The sequence below is a fragment of the Dromiciops gliroides genome, chromosome 5 (assembly GCF_019393635.1).
Source record: "Dromiciops gliroides isolate mDroGli1 chromosome 5, mDroGli1.pri, whole genome shotgun sequence".
Taxonomy (NCBI): Eukaryota; Metazoa; Chordata; class Mammalia; order Microbiotheria; family Microbiotheriidae; genus Dromiciops; species Dromiciops gliroides.
This window is the reverse complement of record NC_057865.1, coordinates 52,252,350-52,275,743: the sequence shown is the minus strand read 5'-3', so window position 1 is coordinate 52,275,743 and position 23,394 is coordinate 52,252,350. Positions and strand designations below refer to the sequence as shown.

The 23,394-nt window shown below is 37.1% G+C and overlaps 1 protein-coding gene across 4 annotated transcripts in view; it reads left to right on the top strand.

The window, feature by feature from the left end:
- Positions 1-23,394, top strand: part of RUNDC3B (RUN domain containing 3B) — a 115,150-nt gene that overhangs the window by 83,395 nt on the left and 8,361 nt on the right. For 2 of the 4 annotated variants that reach the window (XM_043965969.1, XM_043965968.1), the window contains 2 exons: positions 380-537; positions 16,699-16,845. In XM_043965969.1, the coding sequence (XP_043821904.1) occupies positions 380-537; positions 16,699-16,845 (305 nt within the window). The remainder of the gene's footprint in view (positions 1-379; positions 538-16,698; positions 16,846-23,394) is intronic. The other 2 variants (XM_043965971.1, XM_043965970.1) reach the window with 1 other exon arrangement.

The window sequence follows — 23,394 nt, the reverse complement described above, 5'->3', positions numbered from 1 at the left end:
CCTAATCAGGTAGCGAATGGTCCATCACTGGAAGCATTCAAGAAGAACTTAAGTAATTGGAAAATAATAAAATACTTTTATAATTTAAAAAAGAACTTAAATGAGTTCTCAGACATATTGTACAGTGGATTCATGCATTACATAGAATGTTGGAGTAGATAAGATCCGAGGTCTCTTCCAGATAAAAAAAATAAGAGATCATTGAGGGTTGGGTTTTTTTAAAAACTATTTTGTTATCAAACATAAAACACTATACTTCAAGATGTTTTCTTAATATTAGGAGGCCAAGATGCCAACCATTGGGAGGGTGCCAAAGAAATGTTCCATTATATTGTCATGTGGTTGTTACAGAGATGTCTTTGTGTTCCTCTGTTTCCAGGGCTATCTTGAAGAACTGTTACGACTTCGAGAGAACCAGCTGGCTGAATCTGTTTCTCAGAACAAGTTATTGCTTCAGAGGATTGAAGATTCTGATTTGACCCACAAATTAGAGAAGGAACAGTTGGAGTACATTATTGTGGAACTGCAGGACCAGCTGTAAGTGGCAACCTGAAAAATATACCCTCCCTTTTTTCCTCCCTCTTACCCTCACATATACATACCCCTCCCCCCAAAAAAAGCTTTGGTGAGATGTATAAAAACATAGAAGTCAAAGTCAATCCCTCTTCTTTTTTTGTACCAAATAAGGCAAATTCCAGCTTCCTCTATTATCTAAGTGCCAAGGTAGCTTTATTTCTTTATTTAAAAACCATATTTGAAGATTTTTTAATTAAATTATTTATTTCTCAATTTAAAGTCCCTTCAAAAGGAGCATTTCCAAATACATTGTGGAACCTTGCCCCCCAAATGAGTTCAGTTTATGAAACTGTGGCTCTACATTTCCTACCACTTGCATTTCCTTAAAAAAAAAAAGCATCTGATGAACTCCATGTTACTTTCAACACTTCTGTCTGTGCTTTCCTCTGAACTTCCTCTGTTCTCTCCCAAGCATTATCATCTAGCCATGAGGACAGTTCATTTCCTAAGAAAATAGGGAGGTTACTGTCCTGCTAATTGCTCCTTTCTTCAGGATACTTCAAATAAAATTCTTCTCTTTTTTAAGGGGAGTTTTTCTCAGATTTGCCAACCCAAGTTTGTGCTGGGCTTTATTGATTAATCTAGCTACTTACCTTTAAATGATAAAGAAACAAATATTTAGAGAGAAAAAGAAAAACCCTCAAACATGTCATGTGGATATTTTATTGAATCCTGTTCATCTTTGCACATTTCTTAATTTATATATAACACTTAATCAGCTTCTTCATCTTATGATCTAAAACATTTGTGGTACTCAATACATACAAAGGGTATGAAAGTGGGAGATAGAATTTTATATTTGGGGACAGCAAGTGGATGGAACATAGAATTTATAAAGGAGAGTAATGTGATATGTTTAGAAAGATAGGTTTAAATCAGACTATGAAAGGCCCTCACTGTTATATAGAGGAATTTGTCTTATCCCAAAGGGAATAGGGAATCACTGATGATTCTTGAATAAAGGAGTGGTATGTTCCACTCTGTGTATCAGGGATATCAATATGGCAACAATGTAAAAGACTGTCTGGAGAATGGAGAGTTAAGAGTCAGGGAGACAAATTTGGGGATTGTTACAATTATCTAGATATGGTGGGGATAAGGTCCTGAACCAGAATGGTGATTATGTGAGTAGAGAGAAGGGGATGGATCAAGGAGAGTTTGTTCAGTAGAAGGACAAGATTTGGGAAAAGATTGGATATGAGAGGGAAGGAAGTGAGAAAAGTTGATAGTGACCCTCAGGTTGTGAACCTCAGATAGTCACAGAGGAAGGATGGTGTCAACACAAATAAAAAAGTCAGGTATCGAGATTATTATTTAATATTCGGGGGTGGGGAACTTCAAACATTTCAGCTCCATGATTTTATACAGGCCGTGTCTCATACCTAGGGCACCTGAACTTACTCTTCACCTTGGTCTCTTAGAGCCCTTAGCTTCTTTCAGCATGCAGGTCAGGTATGATCTCCCAAGGAAAGCCTTCCTGGTATCTCAAGGTATTTGTGCTCTCTCACCTCTTCCTCCTTCTCTGTCTCTCCTTTCACTCCTCTACGTCTTCACTTCTCTCCTGTCTCTCTCTCCTTCCCTTCAAATAATCTTTTATATACATACACAAGTGCAATTTTGTGCCCCCTCCCAGGAGAGCATAAGCAAGTATCATTCATTATTTTGTCCTTTTATCCATTGCATAATGCTTTGTACCTAGTAGGCATCTAATAAAAGCTTATTGAATTTAGTTGACTCTTAACCTCTTTATATGTTTGAAAAATGTAAAATTTGAAGTCAAAAATAAGGAGTTTTAAAATTTTAATTAAATTTAATTTTTTGGTGGGGCAATGAAGGTTACGTGACTTGCCCAGGATCACATAGCTAGTAAGTGTCAAGTGTCTGAGGCTGGATTTGAACTCAGGTCCTCCTGAATCCAAGGCCAGTGCTTTATCCACTGCACTGCCTAGCTGCCCTGAAAGTAAGGAGTTTTAAAGGTTCACTTTAATTAATGAATATTTGAAGATATATATATATATATATGTGTATATATACACATACACATATACATACACACACACACACACACACACACACACACACACATATATAATTGTGAGATGGAATTTCTCCTAAGCGGTGCATTAGTTAGAGTGCTGGGCCTCCAGCCAACCATGCCTCAGACAGTAGTTGTGTGACCCTGGGCAAGTCACTTCACCTCAGTCTTCCTCAGTTTCCTCAACTGAAAGATGGAGATAACAGCACCTATTTTGTAGGGTTGTTGTGAGGATCAAATAAGATGATATTTGAACAGCACTTAACACAGTGCCTGGAACATAGCAGGTGCCATATAAATCCTTATTCCTTCTCTTTCCCTGTTTTATTATCAGAATCATACTAGGATGAGTAGGAGTGTTTCCTGTCATGAAATTTGATTGTTGTGTGCCTCTTATAGCTATAATAATTTCACATATTGATTTTATTTAGATAAACCAAAATATTCAGTGATTAATTAAACAAGGAGAGGTATACTCACCAAAAAGCTTTTACTATTGTAAGGGAAGAGATCCAGCACAGTCTGGGTTCAAGAGTACTCCCTTGTAGACAGGGAGGTCCTCCAGATGCTTTTATTGGCAAATGATGTGTGGATTCCATCAAGCTTCCACATAAAGCCTACAAACATTGGAAAAGCTTCTTGAACAAGACCTCTGATCATTCAAAAGCATTTGGTGTGTCCATCCACAAAGGGAATACCAAGTGGATGAAGAATGTATATTGTCCAGGTTATACCTTGCATTTGGATAGGCATTCTGTAGACAGGGAGAGCTTTTCCAAAGGATGATTGCACATAGACATATCCCCTCTCCACTACTCCTCTTTCACATGCTAATTCTAGATGGCAAACATCCTTGGCGGATGTTACTAACTGGTTTCCATTTTGCAAAATTATCTGATTCAATGTCTCCTCTTTAGTACTTCCTTTCTTGGGACATGGGGATTTGTGTACACTGTGTTCTCTCTTTGACCTCTGTCCCTTACCAAGCAGAGCACAGTTAATTTTATCATGGGCAGATTTTTCTCAAATATTTATACTCTTTAGTCTCCCTCTTCCTTCCCTTCTTGCCTCTAATTTTTTGTATCAGGAAAAATTGTGATAATATTTTTGTCTGCTGCCTTTTATTGCAGATGTTGAGTATTTGAATTCCATTTGGGTTACAACCTTTGAGTACCATTATATTCACATAGTTCATTGTATCACGTGGTGATTCTGGGATCTACTATGGCAATAGGATACAAACTCTGATAGGTCCTAGCAAACTGGAGATGGCTTTGAGTGTGGGCCCTTCATTGGACTGTGCATATGTTATCCAAAGAACAAAGTTTGGAGATTCATGTTTACCTGAATGGCCACTACCAGTCACAACAATTCATGAAGGCTATTGGTTAGAGTCTGAAGATAGAAGGATTGGACACAGTATCGTGGAGGGAGGACCCCCACTGAAGAAAGCACAGGACCTTGCAGTGACATTGTATAAAAAAAATTAGCCCATGAGATAATGAAATAGGAGCTGAATATGCCTTGGGAGACTTACTTGGGGACTAACTGATTCATAACATTGTTTCCTTGTGAAAGGCATTTCAGATTCCAAATCACTGATGATTGTTAGAATCCGATCTATCAATAATGATACTTTGCATGTCTGTAAAACTTTAAAGGAAACAAACTGCTCTTCTCACAGCCTTGGAAGGGTGGATAGTGCAAGTATTATCTCCATTTTACAGATGAGGAAACTAGGCTCAGGGATGGTAGGTAACCTGCTTTTGGTCACACAGTGAGTGGGAGAGCTGGGACTCAACCCAAATATCCTAATTCCAAAGCCGATGCTCCCCCCAATAGACAACACTCCCTTAAGACAGGAACTGTTAAGTTAGATAAAAAATATAGGCCAACCATAATATAAAAGGATCCTAGATTTCTATCTGGAAGAGACCTGAGAGGCTACCTAGTCCACCCTCCCCCTCATTTTACCAGTGAGGAAACTGAGGTCCAGATGTCATTTAAAAGCCTCTGTCCTTTCCTTATATCCAGATGCAGGCTTAGATCCAAATCTGTCTGACTAATCTTTCTTTTTCTCCTTCCAATGGTGAGACCATTATGTGAAATTGATCAGCTCACGTGTATTATAGAGACAATTTAGCTAGCAATGAAAAGACATGATAGCCCTGTTCATTAATGTCAGTAGATAAATTCTGCACGATTATTGGGTTGACTTTTTCTCCACTTTACCCCAATAACCTCCCTGCCACATTGGAATCCTGACCTAATAATAAAATCTCATTAAGGAAAACAAACTGATCCATTGACTATATATAATCATCTGTTGCCCTCTTTGGCATCCTTAGTTCCCTACCTGTCTAATGAGAGGAGGGGGGGTATGTTTCATCATCATTCTTCTGGAGTCAAAGTTAGTAATTTGGTTGATCTGAGTTCTGATGTTTTTAGTGTTGTGTTTTCCTTTATGTTACTATGCCCACTGTGAGTATTGTTCTCTTGGTTCTGTTTGTTTCTTTCTGTACCAGATCATATAAATCTTGGGTTTTTTTCTAAATTCTTCTTATTAATTTGTTCTTACGGTATAACAATATTACATCATCTACCTATATCAAAATTTATTCAGCCATTTATCCATTGGTGTTCACTCACTCTGTTTACTATGTTTGGCTACCACAAATAAGGTGTTATTAATATTTTGGGCATAAATGCCCTCTAACAGTCTTTTTCGAAATTCTGTTATTCTTTGTTTACTTTTTGACCTCCTTGAAGTACTAACTGGTATTTGTTAAGGGATACTAAGTCACATGAATGGTATTTATCTTTCTGGGTTTAGTAATAATAAGAATGCTTAAACTGTTCAGAGATCCAGTGAGGGAACAGCTGTCCTCCTATTTGAGGCAAATGCTTGGCAACAATTGGAAGTATATGGAATGGTGCTGCTGATTATAAAATGAATCATCTCTACTTTTCACTGGCCGGCAGTGACTCATTAAGATGAGAAAAGTAATAAGGAACACCATGGTCCTTGCTTAATAAATTTTGCTTTAAAAAACATGCAAAACAACAATAGCAGCAACAGCAGCAACAGCAGCAGCAGCAAAAGCAATCCCCTCCATTTTACTATACTTTTCTATGTCTTGATTGTCGCCACCATTTTTTAGTTCTCTAAAATGCTGTTGATTTTTATAGGTACTAGAATAATACCTTAGGTTCTTAAAATTGTTATAATAATTACAAAATAAAGTCCGAACATAAGAGTTCTTGTTGGTTTTTTAATCACAACTAAATTGGTCACTTATGTCTGTCTGTATAGACTAAAAGGATACTGTTGGATTCAGTAAGATTATCCTAAAACTTGTAGCAGTTTGATTTCTTTATAATCCCTTTAAAAATATTTCATTTGAGGGGGCAGCTAGGTGGCACAGTGGATAAAGCACTGGCCCTGGATTCAGGAGGACCTGAGTTCAAATTCAGCCTCAGACACTTGACACTTACAAGCTGTGTGACCCTGGGCAAGTCACTTAACCCTCATTGCCCCACACACAAAAAAATTTCATTCGAAGGAAAGTAAATGAAAGGTGTTATTTGCGGTTGTTGAGTCATTTCAGTTGTTTCTAACTCTTTCCGACCTCATTTTGGAGTTTTCTTGGCAAAGATACTGTGGTTTGCCATTTCCTTCTCTAACTCCTTTTACAGATGAGGAAGCTAACGCAAACAATTAAGTGACTTGCCGAGGGTCACACAACTATTAAGTGTCTGAGGGCAGATTTGAACTCATGAAAATGAGTCTTTCTGACTTCAAGCCCAGTGTTCTTGTGGGGGTGTTCAAAAGTTAGTACAACTCATGATCATGTAAATAGCATTTATGTGATAACAATGGCTGGTACAAGATTGATGCTCACTTGAAAAAAATAATATCCATGGTACCTTGGGGATAGAGAAGCGGATTCCCATTACATTTTATGGAAGGGGAGTGATTCTGTCCCTTCTCTAATATTTGGAATGTCATTTGGTAAGTAGGAAAAGATCTGGAGTTAATTCTGCTATAACCCTTTTATTCTTGGGTGTTTGGTTGTGTTGGGCCTCCACCCCTTAGTGTTGAGTGTTGCCTGCTGAACTCTTATCCAGCTTTTAAAGCCACTCTGCTCTCCAACACGATTTCTCAGTTGCTGTAATCCTACTATGGATATTTTGCCTGAGCTTAGTTTGGATTCTAATTCTACCCGGTTATTGAGAACAGCAAGAGCCATAATCGTTCAACAAAGAGATAAGGTAAAGACGGATCTCAGATGTACCAATCACAGGTACTAATGGGTTATAATATACGTGATGTAGGTCTTGTTCAAAGAACATATAGGCAGCCGACCATATCATCAGTGAGGAACCAAAGATAAGGATGTTATTTTTTTTCTTCATTTACATCCTCCTTTTTCCTTTACCACTTCCAAAGTCCTGATCTCAAACGGGCAACTTGAAGCCAACTTTTCAAGATGGGGAAACCTTGCCATCTTGTGGAATTTGAAAATATTTGTGATAAAGATTGAATTAGGGCAGCTAGGTGGCCCAGTGGATAAAGCACTGGCCTTGGATTCAGGAAGACCTGAGTTCAAATCCGGCCTCAGACACTTGACACTTACTAGCTGTGTGACCCTGGGCAAGTCACTTAACCTTCATTGCCCTGCAAAAAAAAAAAAAAAAAAAAGATTGAATTAGCCATGTTACATAGTTTTGTAACTCTTGGCTTAAAAAGGATCTGTATTTTCATTTCCCCAACATTTAAATGCTCTAAACTTTCCAAATTTCTCTTTTATTCTGTATTGTGAAACAGAATTTTGACAAAATGTAACTTCTCCTTAATTAACAGTAGTATTTACTTATTGCATGTATGTGTGTTCGTATCGTTATAGAATAGTCAACCAAAAGACCAATTCAAAGATAGATTCCATATAGATGGGGAAATCTTCCAGAAGCTCCTATTAGTAGAAAACATGTTGATTTTATCAAGCTCTACATTGTAGAGCTTGATCTGCAATCTTTCAAAGGAGTTGGCGGATCCTTCCACATAGGAAAGAACAAATGGATGAAGGATGTTTATTTTTTTTAAGGTTTTAAAATTTTTTATTTATTTATTTAGTTTTCAACATGTGTCTAGATAAGATTTCCAGTTTCTAATTTTTCTCCCTCCCTCCCCTCCCTCCTCCTGCTCCCCTAGACAGCAGGTAATCTGATATAGGTGTTATATTACATTAAACATATTTCTGCATTAGTCATGTTATATGAGAAGAATCAGAGCAAAAAGGAAAAACCTCAAAAAAGAAAAACAACAGCACCAAAAACAAAAGAAATAGTATGGTCCAATCAGCATCCATATTCCACAGTTCCTTTTTTTCTGGATTTGGAGAGCCTTTTCCATCATGAGTCATGAAGGATGCTTATTGCCCACATTGTAACATTCATTTGGATGAAGAACCTATTGATGTCCATAATTACAGATGGACAACAGATTGTGCCAAGTGGAACAAAAAGAGTAGAATGTGCTGGATTGCCTCTAAGAAGTTGCAAAGCTCTTTTATTGACCCCAGGCCTTTTGTGAAAGCAGAGACCTCTCTAATGCCAGTTTTCTGTTGGCATTTCTGTCTGGCATCAAGACATGGATTGCAAAAGTTTATGGAGAATTAAAAATGATATCACCTGGAGTGGCTACTGGTGGGTATGAGCAGACAGCAGTACACAATCTGAAAATTAGTAAGAGTAAAAGATATCATCCAGGAATTGTACAAGAGGAAGAGCCGGACAACCACAATGTTTCACACATAACCTCAATGTGTCTGGACAAAGCAAGCCATGCCTCCAGTATAGTGGGTGGACCCCCTGTGGAAAATGATTGGACGATGTAGACAAGAGTTGTATATGATACGTAGGGCATGAATGAGTTGTGATATACATCATTGGAAGAAGTTCCCAAATTGATGAGATCATAGATTTTGAGTACGAAGGAACCTTGGAAACCAATCCCCTCATTTTGCAAATACTTACCCTGGCTTACAAGCCAGACAATACTTGTCTCATGTCACAGAGGTTCGTGGAAGATCCAGAATTGGAACTTCGGTCATAGGAACATAGGATAATAGATGTAAATATAGAAAGGGTCTTAGATACCATGTATCCTCCTCCTTCCTCATTTGACAGATAAGAAAATAGTCCCATGAAGTATAAGTGACTCATGTGAAGCCCTCTGACACCAAGTCCAGCACCATTTCTCTATACTACAGTACTCTCCAAATGCATCTAAGTTTGGAGGAAGATGTAACCAGTTGCAAAATGCTTCATCAAAGCACACCTATGAGAAAGTATTATTGATAAAAAACAAACAAGCAACACAGTACCAGAAGTTGATCCATTTCATTCATTGATAATTTTTCGCTGCCTGATAGTCAAAGAAGCATTTGAGACTTCAGTCATAGCACTGGAAAACAAGAAAGAGCCAGAAGGTATAAAATAGGGTGGCTTCTCTTTTGCAGTTTTTCTGTTTGGAGAGTTCAAATTTTTGTTGGACAAGGCAGTTTGTAGCCTTTTTTGACCTCATTGTGGCAGTTATTTGACACTGGTTAAGCTTCCATAGGAAGTGGTAATAGCATGTCGTTGATGTCTGTTTCTTTAACCATTTTCCATCTTTCAGCATCAACTGTTCATTGAAATAGGTCAGGTTAGAGCTGTTTGGTTGTGCACCATTTTTTCTTCTCATCTTTCTAATTTGTATTGATTTTTATCTTTGTCCTGCCTAGTCAGTCTGACCATATGGTACTGATGATTTTTAAATGTCTCACACATTCAAAACCTGTCATGTATTTTCTATTAACACATAGATGATTTCATATTTTTGTGATGGTTTTCAGTGCTTGCCATGCCCAATGCCTTCCAACTCCCATCATGAAGAAAGGATTTGTAATATAGAAAACATGAGACTTTTGTATAATCTACTAAATAGCATTTCCTTTTATTTTCTAACTCCTGAGCCATATATCCCAACATTTTTCAGTCCACCCATTTGTCTACCTTTGCTTTGAAATCAATCTACTTTTGAAATCACATACTTTAATATGTTGTTTTAATACAAAGGAACTTATCAAGTTCTTCATAAAATTTCTCTTCCTCATTCTCTGCAATGAATGTGTGTAAGTTGCAACAGGATTAATGGTGGGTTTGTTTTCTTTTTTGATTTTGCTTATTCTCATCACAACCACTACAAAGTATCCCATGAAACCATGTTTATTGTGGCCTTTGGACATATGTTACCATCAACAGTCCCACCTCCTTTATTTGCCTCTCTAGAGAACCATTAGCCTTCCTTCCATTTAACTGTGACTTGCTCTTAATGTCTAGTTTCATTAATAAAAATAATGTCAATAATTATATGATTAATTTATCTCACTAGTATGTCAGCTTTGTGGTTAAGAAAGATATTCTATTTAAAATACCGACAGTTAATGTTGTTATATCTATCTATCTATCTATCTAAATGGTCTAAATCCTGTATGATCCCAAGGATTGTAACACTAAAAATACAATGGGGTCTAATTTTCTAAGGAGAAATAAGTAAAAGATTTCTTTGAGGTAGAAAAATATCTGAAGTAATAGGTGACTTCTAAGATAATTTCCCCCTCTCTAGAACTCTAACGTTCTGTGATGTTTCTTATGCTTAGGACTAAAGGTTGGCAGCTTATTTTCATGGCAGAGGGTCAGGGTGGTTTAATGAAAAGAACTCCTATTGACATCAGAGCACCTGATTTTTAATCCTTTATTTGAAACTGTCATTTGACCTTGAGCTAGTAACTTAATTTCTCTAAATAGCTTCTTTCTCTTCTTGAAGTTGATGATAATGATACTTCTGCTACCTACCTCATAGGGCTGTTGTGAGGACAATACTTTTTTTAAAAACTTATTTATTTTGAACTTAAATACAAAAAGACAAAAAAAGTTCCATGTACATAGTGCAACAGAAAAAGAGGATTCAATATGAAACCATGAATCTCCACATTGTTCACCTTTTTTAAAAAAAAACTATGTAATACATACTACACATTGTTTTCAAAGCTAGCCTGCTTTCCCGTGCTTCCTTCTGAGCTTTTGTTGTTGTTCTCTGCTGTGCACTTTTTCCCCCTCCCTCCTTCCCCACACTAGAGAAGACCACCATTAGACACAAATGTGTGTGTGTAAGTATTAAACCATACGATTCATACTTCTATTTATCAGTTCTTTCTTTGGAGGTGGATGGCATCTTCCTTCCTAGGTCCTTTGTAGTTGATTTGAGGATTTGTAATATTCAAAATAACTTAAGTCTTTCATAGTTGTTCTTCAAATCATATTGTTGTGGGGTGGCTAGGTGGTGTAGTGGATAGAGCACCGGCCCTGGAGTCAGGAGTACCTGAGTTCAAATCCGGCCTCAGACACTTAACACTTACTAGCTGTGTGACCCTGGGCAAGTCACTTAACCCCAATTGCCTCACTAAAAAAAAAAAATCATATTGTTGTAACTATATACGATGTTCTCATGGTTCTACTCATTTCACCCTACATTATTTCACGTAAGTCTTTCCATGTTTTTCTAGAATCATCTAGCTCATCATTTCTTATAGCACAGTAGTATTCCAATACTTTCCAAACCATAAAGCAATGGTAAATTTGAAGTTACTGTTATGAATAGTACCCTTAGGTCCCCTTCTTCCAATAATGTCATTGTGATAGGATTTCAGAATCTCAGATCTGGAAGGACCTCAGGGTCCAATTCAAGGCAAAGTGAAGGGAATACAACAAAGGGAAAAGCATAGGCCCATCCCTTAAGGAGTTCTCATCATGGAAGAATTGTACATACGCCCTATATAGAATTTACATAAAGATATCCTCAGAGGGTAGGTGCTAGCAACGGGAGGGAACAGGTCTATCTAGAAATCCTCTGACTCCCAAGTGACCATTTAGGCTCTAATTGAAATACTTCAATCTTTTTTTTTTTTTTTTTTTTTTTTGCAGGGCAATGGGGGTTAAGTGACTTGCCCAGGGTCACACAGCTAGTAAGTGTCAAGTGTCTGAGGCCAGATTTGAACTCAGGTATTCCTGAATCCAGGGCCAGCGCTTTATCCACTGCACCACCTAGCTGCCCCAAAATACTTCAATCTTAAATATTACTTGTTATCAGCAAATAGTTTGGGGTTTTTTCCCTAACAATGAATTTTTTTGTCATTAGCAGGTCATCTTTTGCTGGCTGATTATGTGTTGTTGAAAAAAATCAAAGCCTTATGCAGCAGGAAAATTGACATTATACCACCACTGTGCCTTATCTCCATATAACAAACAGAATAAGTTAAATACCTTTTCCAATACTAAGTTAATGAGTGATTTAATTATAGGGTATAATTTGGAAGAGCTTATACCCAGGGTCTTATTTATGTCTGTGTCATGCTGTAAAGATAAGACTCAATTTCCTCTGAAAATGTATGGTTAAAAAGGGAAAGTCTGTTATGTTCCAACTAATTAAGTTTTTCTGTTCATTGTAGCAGTATGGACAAGCTAATTTAATAATTTTATGACTGATCCATGGCAACAGAAGCAGAGTCAAAATTCTGTGTCATAATCTCCTTGGAAGCAAACTGTAAATGTGGAATCTTTAGGGCCTTTTATGGATGGTAGCCAGTCTCAGCCCATTGCTACTAAAAGGCTATGCCAAATGCATGCAAAAGAGAGCTCAGGATATAGAAATATTTTTCTCTCATAGAAGGTAGAGGATAGTGGAAGATTAGAAACATTTTTTCTTTTTTCACAGCAAAAAAGCACTGGAAGGCAAAAGAACCTACAGAAAACTTGATCTTTCTGTATCATTCCAAGAGCATACTTGGAGGAAAATGTCAGGACAGGAAAAAAAGATGGAAAATGAAATAGATTTGCCTTTCTGTAATATATTTTCAAAGTCACTGTTAGTAGAATTCCCAGTTTTGGACCCTCAGTCCACGATGCACTGAGTTTGTTGAAATGGCATTTAGAGAAGATTAATTGGGAAATTAAGAAGGATTTAAGATATTGGCAATTAGTGACCTTACCTGTAATTCTGTAAAAATCAACATTTCATTTATGATTTTCCCAATGTGAAATTCTACAATAATTTACTTATGTTTTTTAAAGTTTTAATATTTTATTTTTTTCTAATTACACATAAAAACAATGTTAACCTTTGTTTTTCTTTTTTACAATTTTGAGGTCCTAATTCTCTCCTACCCTTCCTTCCCTCCCCCTCTCCACCCTTATTGAGAAGGCAAGCAATTTGATAAAAGTTATACATGTGCTGTCATAAATGTATTTCCATATTAGTCATGTTGTAAAAGAAAACACTGACAAAAAAGAAAGGAAAATAAAGTTTAAGAAAGTATTCTTTGATCTTTATTCAGATTTCATCAGTTCTTTCTCTGGAAATGGATAGCATTTTTCATCATAGGTCCTTCAGAACTGTCTTGAATCTTTGTATTACTGAGAATAGCTAAGTTACTCACAACTGATCATTATATAATATTGTTGTTACTGTGTACACTGTTCTCCAGGCTCTTCTCACTTCACTTTTTATCAGTTCATGTAAGTCTTTTCAGGTTTTTCTGAAAGCATCCTGCTCATTTTTTCTTATAGTACAATACTATTCCATCACAACGATATACCACAACTTGTTCAGCTATTCCCAACTGATGAGAATCCCCTCAATTTTCATTCTTTGCCACCACAAAAAAGAGCTGCTATAAGTATTTTGTACATATAGGCACTTTTCCTTTTTAAAAAAAATCTACTAGTGGTATTGCTAAGTCAAAAGGAATGCAGTTTTATAGCCTGTTGGGGATACATCCAATTTACTCTCCAGAATGGTTGGATTAGTTCAAATTCTACCAATAGTACATAGTTGTCTGAATTTTTGCACATCCCCTCCAACATTTGTCATCATCCCTGTCTGTCATATTGGCCCATCTAATAGGTGTGAGGTGGCACCTCAGAGTTGTTTTAATTTGCATTTCTCTAATCAATAGTGAGTCAGAGAATTTTTTCAAATGACAATAGATGGTTTTGATTATGTCATCTGAAAATTGCCTGTGTCCTTTGATCATTTATCAATTGGGGAATGACTCATTCTTATAAACTTGACTCAGTTCTTCATATATTTGAGAAATGAGGCCTTTATCAGAGAAACTTGCTGTAAAAAATTTTCTCCAGTTTTCTTTTTTCCTTCAAATCTTGACTGTATTGGTCTTGTTTGTGCAAAATCTTTTTAATTTAATATAATCAAAGTTATCCATTTTACATCCCATGAAGCTTTCTACCTCTTGTTTGGTAATGAATTCTTCCCTTATCCATAGATCTGACAGATTAAATTATTCTTAATTTGCGTATGGTATCATATCACCCTTTATGTCTAAGTCATGTACTGATTTTGACCTTACCTTGGTATATGGTGTGAGATGTTAGTCTATATCTAGTTTTTGCCAAACTGCTTTCTTGTTTTCCCAGCAGTTTTTGTCAGATAGTGAGTTCTTGTCCCCAAAGTTTAGATCTTTGTGTTTATCAAGTACAAGATTACTATGGTCCTTTCCTACTGTGTATAATGTACCTAATCTATTCCACTGATCCACCAGTCTGTTTCTTAGCCACTACCAGATTGTTTTGATGATTATTACTTTATAGTACAATTTGAAATCTGGTATGGCTAGGCTGCCTTCTTTCACATTTGCTTATGGGTTTTTATTTGTTTGGTTTTTGTAGGGCAATGAGGGTTAAGTGACTTGCTCAGGGTCACACAGCTAGTAAGTATCAAATGTCTGAGGCCAAATTTGAACTCAGGTCCTCCTGAATCCAGGGCCAGTGCTTTATCCACTGAGCCACCGAGCTGCTCCCCACATTTGCTTATGTTTTTAGAGAAAAACATGTTTTGCCTTTCACTAATGAGAGTGGCAAGCTATTTTAACAATCTCCACCCCGCCCCTTTCTGGAAGGAAAATGAAGTGAAGTCCTAATTTAAAAGAATATTGTCATGAGATAATCTGTGGGGGCATTTCATGTTGTAACTGAAAATGATGTCACCAAAAGTCTTTTTCCCCTCTAAAGTTTTTTCACAGAATCAAAGAATATCAGAATTGTAAGGGATCTGAGAAGGCACCTAATTTACCTTATATCTGAACAGAAGATTCCTCTATAGCAGGGCTTCTTAAAGTTTTTTCACTAAGGACCTTTTTTTGCCCAAGAAATTTTTATGTGACCCTAAGGATATAGGCATATAAAATATATATATATATATATATATATATATATATATATATATATAACCTTTTACTGTTGCCAAATGTTTTGCTACCCCCTACATTCAGTTACGTGACCCCATGTGGGTTCATGACCCAGAGTTTAAGAAGCTCTGTTCCATAACACCAAATAGCCAACAAGCCTCTCTCTGAATACTCACTACTTCCTAGGGACCATGTTTGGACATCTCTAATTACAAGGAAGTGTTTTTCTTATGTAAAGCAAAAAGTCTGTCTATATGAAAATTCACCCACTGTTCTTAGTTTTGCCTCTGGATCCAAGCAGAATAAATCCAACACTTCATTCATGGATCAGCTCTTTAGATACTTGAAAACAACTATCGTTCAGTAGCCTTTCTAAAGGACCTACTATGTGCTAATCATTGTGAATATTTAGGATGAAACAAAAAGAGTCCCTACCCTCAAGATGCTGACATTCAAAGACTTCTCTTCTTTGGGCTGATACTCTTCAGTTTCTTCAACTTGTTTGATGCAGCTGTCCCCATCCTGTGAGCCTCCCTCTGGACATATTTTAGCAGTGTGTCAGTATCCTCCCTAAAATGTTGTACCCACAACTGAACGGGATGTGGTCTTCATTATACCTTTGTGAGTTGTTGATCGAATATCTTTGTCAATTAACATGATGGTACCCATTTGTTTTAAACCTGAAAAAGCATATAAATATTTATGAGGTTTATTGTAGAGTTAGATAAATCCAGCTTATGTTTAAGGTTATTAGAGGAGGGCTTGAACATCTACAGCATATATGTCAAAGATAGTGCAGGGGCTCATTTTCATGAGTGTGGCCAATTGCTGCCAATGTACGCCTCCTAAGTTTTCTTCGCTCTCCCCACCCCTTTTTGGTTTTCTGCTTTATTTTTGGAGGATTTCTTTAAAACTTACTTAAATCATTCATAGGTTGTTACTGAACGCAGAGACTGGGAAACTACACACATGCAGTTGCTATTTTTCAAATTTTTATTTCTACTTTTTGATATCATTTGTAACATTCTTAGAAACAGCTAGGTGGAGTGGTGGTTAGAGCCCTGAGTCTGGGCTCAGGAAGACCTGAGTTCAAGTGTAGCCTCAAATACTTAGTAGCTGTGTGACCCTGGGAAAGGCAATTAACCACTCCTTGCCCCAACTTCCTCAACTGTAGGGGCAGCTAGGTGGCACAGTGGATAGAGTACTGGCTCTGGAGTCAGGAGGACCTGAGCTCAAGTCCAGCCTCAGACACTTGACACTTCCTGGCTGTGTGACCCTAGGCAAGTCACTTAACCCCAATTGCCTAAAAAACCAAAAAACAAAAACCCTCCTCAACTGTAAAATGGGAGAAATAATAGCACTTACCTCCCAGGGTGGATCAAATGAGATTATATTTGTAAAGTGCTTAGCACAGTGCCTGGCACATCATAGATCCTATAAAAATGTTTATTCCCTTCTTCCTTAAGGTTTCATTGGAAATAAAATACCATTTGGGCTTTTCTCTTATAGTCCCAGATAAACATTATGCCTTAGTAGAGTCTCTGAGGAGACAAGGGGCAGTGCAGATTTCACAGGCACTGCTGTGCAGCTGTAAGTAGGAATAGAATTAATACACACTTCAAGGAAGAGCTGCTGCCCACCTCACCTTGCTGTCCAACTTTTTGCTGTATATTAACTTGCCTGTTTAAAAGATGAGTTGTTGGGCTTCTATTGATATCAATAGGCTCATCTGCCATTTCAGAACAGTGAAAACAAAAGCACTCTCCATCTGAATGTTCACAGGACTGTGCTAAAGAATAATGATTTAAGATCAAGACAAGAGTTAACTACCCACCTCACCAATCAGTGGCCTTCCCCAGGAGCTCTGGATGTCAATGCTGTTGCCTTGGATACCTTGCTTTACCGAAAACACAATAAACAGTGGGATGAGTAAGTGGAATGCTTTTTTTCAAACTAATTAACAATTTCGGTTGTACTAAAATCTTATGACCATCCCTTTCTTTTGAGGCAATAGGTGTAGTCTAAACATGGAGGCAAAACACCAGGGTTTGAATCCTAGCACTTAGAAGCTATGTGATTTAGGAAAAATCATTTAACGTCTCTGATGCTCAATCAAGTCATCTGCAAAGTAAGCCAGAATAATGCTTATTGGACTGACTGTTTCACTAGTTTGTTACGGAGAAGGCCATTTGTAAACCTTAAACTCCTTATAACCATGAGTTAATATTATTTTGATTTTTCAACTTATCTTCTGAGTTCAACATTGGCTTAGTACTATAGGATAAAACTGGGACAGGATACAGAGACAGTTACAAGAAAGTGCTTTCCAGTGGTTGGAGGGCCTAGGCTGTTGTTTTCAAGCCAAAGCATCCGGGGGAAGTGAATGGTACAGGTGAGGGGCTGGGGGTGGTCAATACTGCACTGATTTCCCACCTCTTCCCTCTATTTGTTTTGAGAAAATGAGTAGTATAAGTTTGGGTCAAAGGCACCACTATTTGTTGAACTCATGGCTTTGGGGTCATAGTTGCCTGAGGATTAATTTTTCTGGGAGTTTATAGTTACAAAATTGAATGCTATTAAAGGTAAGGCAGAAAGTCTTCTCAGTAAAGAAGTCCACCATGCAAATAGGTTAAGTAATTTTTTTTGCATCTCCACCTTGAGAGCAATGCAGAGAGTATGATTTCCATACCATACCTTTCTTTTGTTCAATATGGCTAGATGGAATGGCAATATTGTAGGCCAGTGGATAGCGTTTCCTACAAGTAGCTTTTCTTTACTTATGTAAAGTGAAGGGGATAAATTAGTTGATCCAGGTAGGAGGTGGCCCAATGGAGAAGCAAACTGGATTTGTGGTCAACAAGACTGTGGAGTTCAAATCTTGCCTCAGACACTCACTAGCTGTGTGACCCTGGGCAGATCACTCAACCTCTCCTCCTTCAGTTTCCTCATCTATGAAATGGTCCTAATAATAGCACTTACCTCCCAGAGTCATCATGAGGAATACATGAGATAACATATGTAAAGTGCTCTACAAGCCTTAAAGATTATTATTATGATTATTATCATTACTATTATTGTTAGATCTCTAAGGTCCCTCCTTATTCTAAATCTTAAAATGAACTTGTGCAGTTTTGCCCAAGTACACCTTCCTATGGAATATTTACTATCAATAAAAGAATGTTACAATTGCATCTAGAGTTCTAGATTATAATCAGAAACGAGAACTTATAACAAGAATTGACTCTAAATATTGTCTGCAATGCTCCTGCTAACTTAACTGAGTCATTTAGAGCTTGTTTTAAAATTTTCCAAATTGCCTACATTAAGGAATAGAAGTAGAGGCCCACATTTCTGAAATCCCCTTTCTGAAGGCTCACTTGTGGACACAGGGAGGGATTTAAGTTATAGGATCAATTACGGGTTGTTACACAGCAAAAGGAAGTCTTGAATGCACAAACCACTTTGCCTGCCCTGAATTCAGATTTCCTGTCTTGATTTATTGAGAAAGCTAGGTTAGAGCTGGACTATATAGTAAACCAGAGGTCGATTTGCTTCCTGGACAGACATGGACCTGAACCTGTCCTTTGCAGGTGCTTGCCTTGAAGATAAATAGATGGATAGAAAGTATAGATAGATATAGATATTTAGATGATAGATAGATGACAGATGGGCAGAAAGACTAAACAGGGCATTTATTAAGAGCATATTATGCATGCTAGGCACAGTGCTAAACACAAAAACAAGCAAAAAACCAAACAAACCAGTCCCTTCCCTCATACAGTCTTATGGGGGGAACCCAAAACATAAGAGTGTGGATGGAGGATACCGGAGTCAGGAAAGGTGAAAAAGCCCAAAGAACTCAAGACTGCTCACTTTTGTGGGGGAGCAGCTTTTCCAGACTTCATATCTATTTTCAGACTCAGCAAACTCAGGGCTTTTGTTAGAAGGGAGTCCCTGTAACCTCAGTTAAGCCTACATTAGAGAATAAACTGGACCAAGTTTATGGGATATGACAGTCAAACATGGAAGATTGTCCAGAATGGATTTCAAATGTTTATGTAGGGGGCAGCTAGGTGGCGCAGTGGATAAAGCACTGGCCCTGGATTCAGGAGTACCTGAGTTCAAATCCAGCCTCAGACACTTGACACTAGTTGTGTGACCCTGGGCAAGTCACTTAACCCCTGTTGCCCTGCAAAAAAAAAAAAAGTTTATGTAACTTTGGGATAGGAATTCCAACTCATTTATTGACTTCTTAGGTCTTTCATGTTCAGGCTTGATAGGGATTTCTATTTGAGGAACTGGTCACTTGGAGAATCATGGCTTTCCATAAGCTTCTTTTGGATATATTCCTTAAAATGTTTAGATTCCAATGAACCAATAAAACATCCTTTTATTTCTCTCCAAGATGAAATACATTTTTGATGAAATGTTTTATTACTTTATTTTAAAATAAAGGTTAATTTTTGTCTCCTGAATTTAATGAATGCCAAAAATATTTCCATATAGAAAATAGAATAGGAAAAGAGGATCATATGGGAAAATCCGAATCTCTATTACATATTGCTTGCTTTTCCCCAATTTATTTCCAATTCCAAATTCTTACTCTTCCCTCCCCCACCTAGTGAGGAGGTAAGAAAAACAAAGCCCATTAAAATACATACAGTCTTGCAAAAAACAAATTCCTACATTAGCAGTGTCCTAAAAGGAAAAGAACATATGTTTTGATTTGCTGAGTCCAGCACTTCTCTATTGAGAAGTTGACAGCATGTTTCATCATGAGTCCTTTGGAACTGTGGTTGTTGGTGTGTCGATCAGAGTCCCTAAGTCTTTTCAGAGTTGTTGTCTTTACAATATTGTGATTATTGAATAAGCTATTCTCCTAACTCTGCTCACTTCACTTGGCACCAAGATGAGCTATAGTGCTAGCATATTTCCCATTAACTTTCTAGTTTGTCCTTTTATCCTTACCCACATTCACCAAATCTTTCTTCTGCTTTAGATTGAATTGCTGTTGTGTAACTGACAACTGTGAGTCTCTGTATACTCTTCATAGTTTTTAATAGAGAGCTTTTATTTATTCTGATAACTTACTGGTGCATATTGATCATATCACTTCAGATATATGGGGCTACTGGTCCATCATTTGTATTAATCACAGCATGACCTACTCAGAGAGAGGATTGCTGCTTTTGATGATTAGTTTTCAGTTTTCCTAAGGCCTGAGGTTGCCAAAACCCTGTTTGGTTTGTACTATTTACATTGCCTCATGTCACCCTTTTGATTTTTCTATCCTGACCCAAACATCCATGTCACCTTATAGCATCCTATAAGTAGAATAAATGAACACAAATATCTTCCTCTTACTGCAAATGTCATCTTACTCTCCAAGCATATTCCTGGAAATTCAAACCCTAAAGCAAGTAAAAGTGAGGCATACAATATGTAAAAGCTTATGCATGTTGATGCACAAGGGTATAGAAAGTCTTAATTATCTGCATGCAAAGGATGCTTTGTTGATTATCTGTGGAAAATTAAATTTATGCTAGTCCTTTTCTCTTGACCACTGTCTATAAGATTCTCAACATACTATCTCCGCTGCCCAGCTGGTTATGTTTGGCTAATACAAATGAAAGCCTGTGCCAAACCATAGGAGAATAAATCACTTAGATTATCCACACCTCTGGTTCCCTCCATTAATCAAGATAATAAAAGTTGTCTAAGTGTATATCGGGCCTATGCCTATGTATGCAAGTTTCTATTCCTGACTGTTTTACATGATTTTAAAAACAAAATTTAAATTAATTAAATACTTGGCTTTGGATTTTACAGGAAAAGTCTCTTAAAGTTACGAGGCATAAAGCACAATTACTACAAACATAATTTTTGAAAATACATATTACAAGTACTGAAGGGGAAGAATTACGAGGTTTAATACCTTTAGTCCTGAGGATGCGGACAGCTAATTCTTTTTTTTTTTCCTTTCTATTTTGTGTGCTCGAATGCTTATGGTTAGATTAATGTCTGATCAGTTAAATTGTTTGATCAAATTCTAGGCCAGTGAGACTAAGGTTTAAGGATCATTACTCATCTTGGACCATTGGAATAAGAGAAATTTCTACAATGAAAAATTACCCCCTTACTATGGCTGGGTGACTTATGAATGAGGACTAGTAGTCACAAAGGGAACTGAATGGATAATTTAGTATCAAAGCCATACCTAGGTAAGGGTTTTAAGGACTTTGCCCCCAAGTCCCTGGAGTTTAGAAGGTGCAGGAATTTAATGCAAAAACAACTGAGTTCAGCACCTAATTCCTGGTTAGCTAAAATAGCTGACGCCCAATGTTATTATTTATTAACAACCATCTGCAAACCACTGTAGTGACTAATTGTCCCTTATGTTCAATTAAATTTCTTTTAATTACCTTTCTTATTTTCACATCATGAATTGTGAAGTTGATTTGAGGATCTTTTTCATGTTGCTTACCTTTGGTACATTATCCCACTACTTGCCCTGGGTAGACAAAAGGTTCATTATTATTCTACTTAGCATAGATTTACAATCACAACTAGAATGAACCCAACTGCAAAATGGTCAGTCAACTAATAAACACTCGTTGTCTGTGTGCCAGGCACTGTGCTGGATGATGGGTCTGTAATGTCATTATCACATATGAAGAAAATTGTATGGATTAATCCTAGTGTTAATATCTTTTATGTAAGTGTTTCCTTAATTATCAATTTGCTTAAGTTTTGTGACTTGCGTTTCTCTATTTCAGTATCTACCATTGTAAGTGAACCTTGTAGATAGTAAAGTCTAAGAAATCATGAATGAGTGTTCCGGTTTTTAGACATAGCAAGTTGTCTTCCAGTCAACACTCCAACCATAATGGATAATTTGGTTATGTCAACAGAAAGGTATCTTACTTAAATAGTTAATGGACAATGAAGACTTCCCCTGGCAGAATGGGTGGATGAGAACAATTGTTCTAACGGCCTTGCAAGTGGCTGAAGCAGGTGCTTGTGGAGAGCTAAGAGCTTGGTCAGAGACTGAAGATGCCAAGGTCACTTGTGTTGTGCCACTGGACATTGATGACTGTGGAAGAGAAAATGAATCTGACAACTTTATGTGACTCACTTAATTCCAGTTTATTCACAAGTCATCACCCCGTGATGTCATTGGTCCTCTTCAAAAATAATTAATGAAGATAGTTTCCTTACATGTAGAGGAGTCCTAATCTGCATTGGTAGATGTAATAATTTATATTTTTATTAAGTCTAAAGAGAACTTTTACACATATCACATCATCTGAAGCCTACAACAACCTCAGTGGTGTTAAGCCTGTTTTAGAAAGAAATTGAAGCTTACGGTGCTAGAGGCAGAGCTCACATCCTAGATCTTCTGACTCCAAATCCCTCTTTCCACCATACTACTTTGTCTTGCCTTCTCTGTGGTTTGTTTTGCAAATAAGCCACTTTTATTTAAAATATCTAAAACACTTATTTTTCTGTTATTATAAATGCTGATGAAAAAGAACATATTTTAAATGGTCCATCTTTCCCAATCAAACTAGCTATTAAGTTCTAGTAAAACCAAAAATATGTTCCTGATAAGGCTTTGTTGTCTTATCAGCAGAACCCTGTAATAGTAGAATTGAGAATAATGTTTTTATAATTAAGAATTTTTAGAAAGCTAAAAGAACATGAGAGCACTATTTTCACATGCTGGCAAAATTCTTCCATTATAGCAGTATGTGCTTCATTTCCAAAAAGGAAAAAAAAATTAAATTGCTTTTTCTTTCCTAATAAAACCCTTTCATTTTTCCTTCTTAATAAAATTGATCTGGAGAACAAGGACAAAGGCTATCTAAAATACTGCTGTGGACCACTTGCTGTGTTCTGCATACAGAAAAATGATGGACCTTGTTTTTATAAATTGATTCTTTACATTGCCATTCTCAGGCCTTTTGATTAACTTGAGTTTTGATGAACAGGGACATATTTGACCCTCCCTAGCATTTATTTGTTACACCCAAGATTATTTCTTCATGTGCATATGATGGAGAGCCTGTTACAGCGGAATAGAATTCAAGTTCTGTTTTTCAATGAAGTACTTCATATAAAACACTATTCATGGGGGCAGCTAGGTGGTGCAGTGGACAAAGCACTGGCCCTGGATTCAGGAGGACCTGAGTTCAAATCCGGACTCAAGACGCTTGACACATACTAGCTGTGTGACCCTGGGCAAGTCACTTAACCCCCATCGCCCCGCCAAAAAACCCCCAAACCCAAAACAAAAAAACCCCACTATTCATGATTACTGGAAAAAAGACAGTAGATTTTGGTTATTTTTTTAAACTAAGGTTTAACTGTAAATACATGTTGAATATTTCCAGCTTGAACTACTTAGATATGGAAATAAAAATTTACACATAAAGTATCTAACACCAAGGTTCAACTTTAAGTTTTACATTGAAGGAC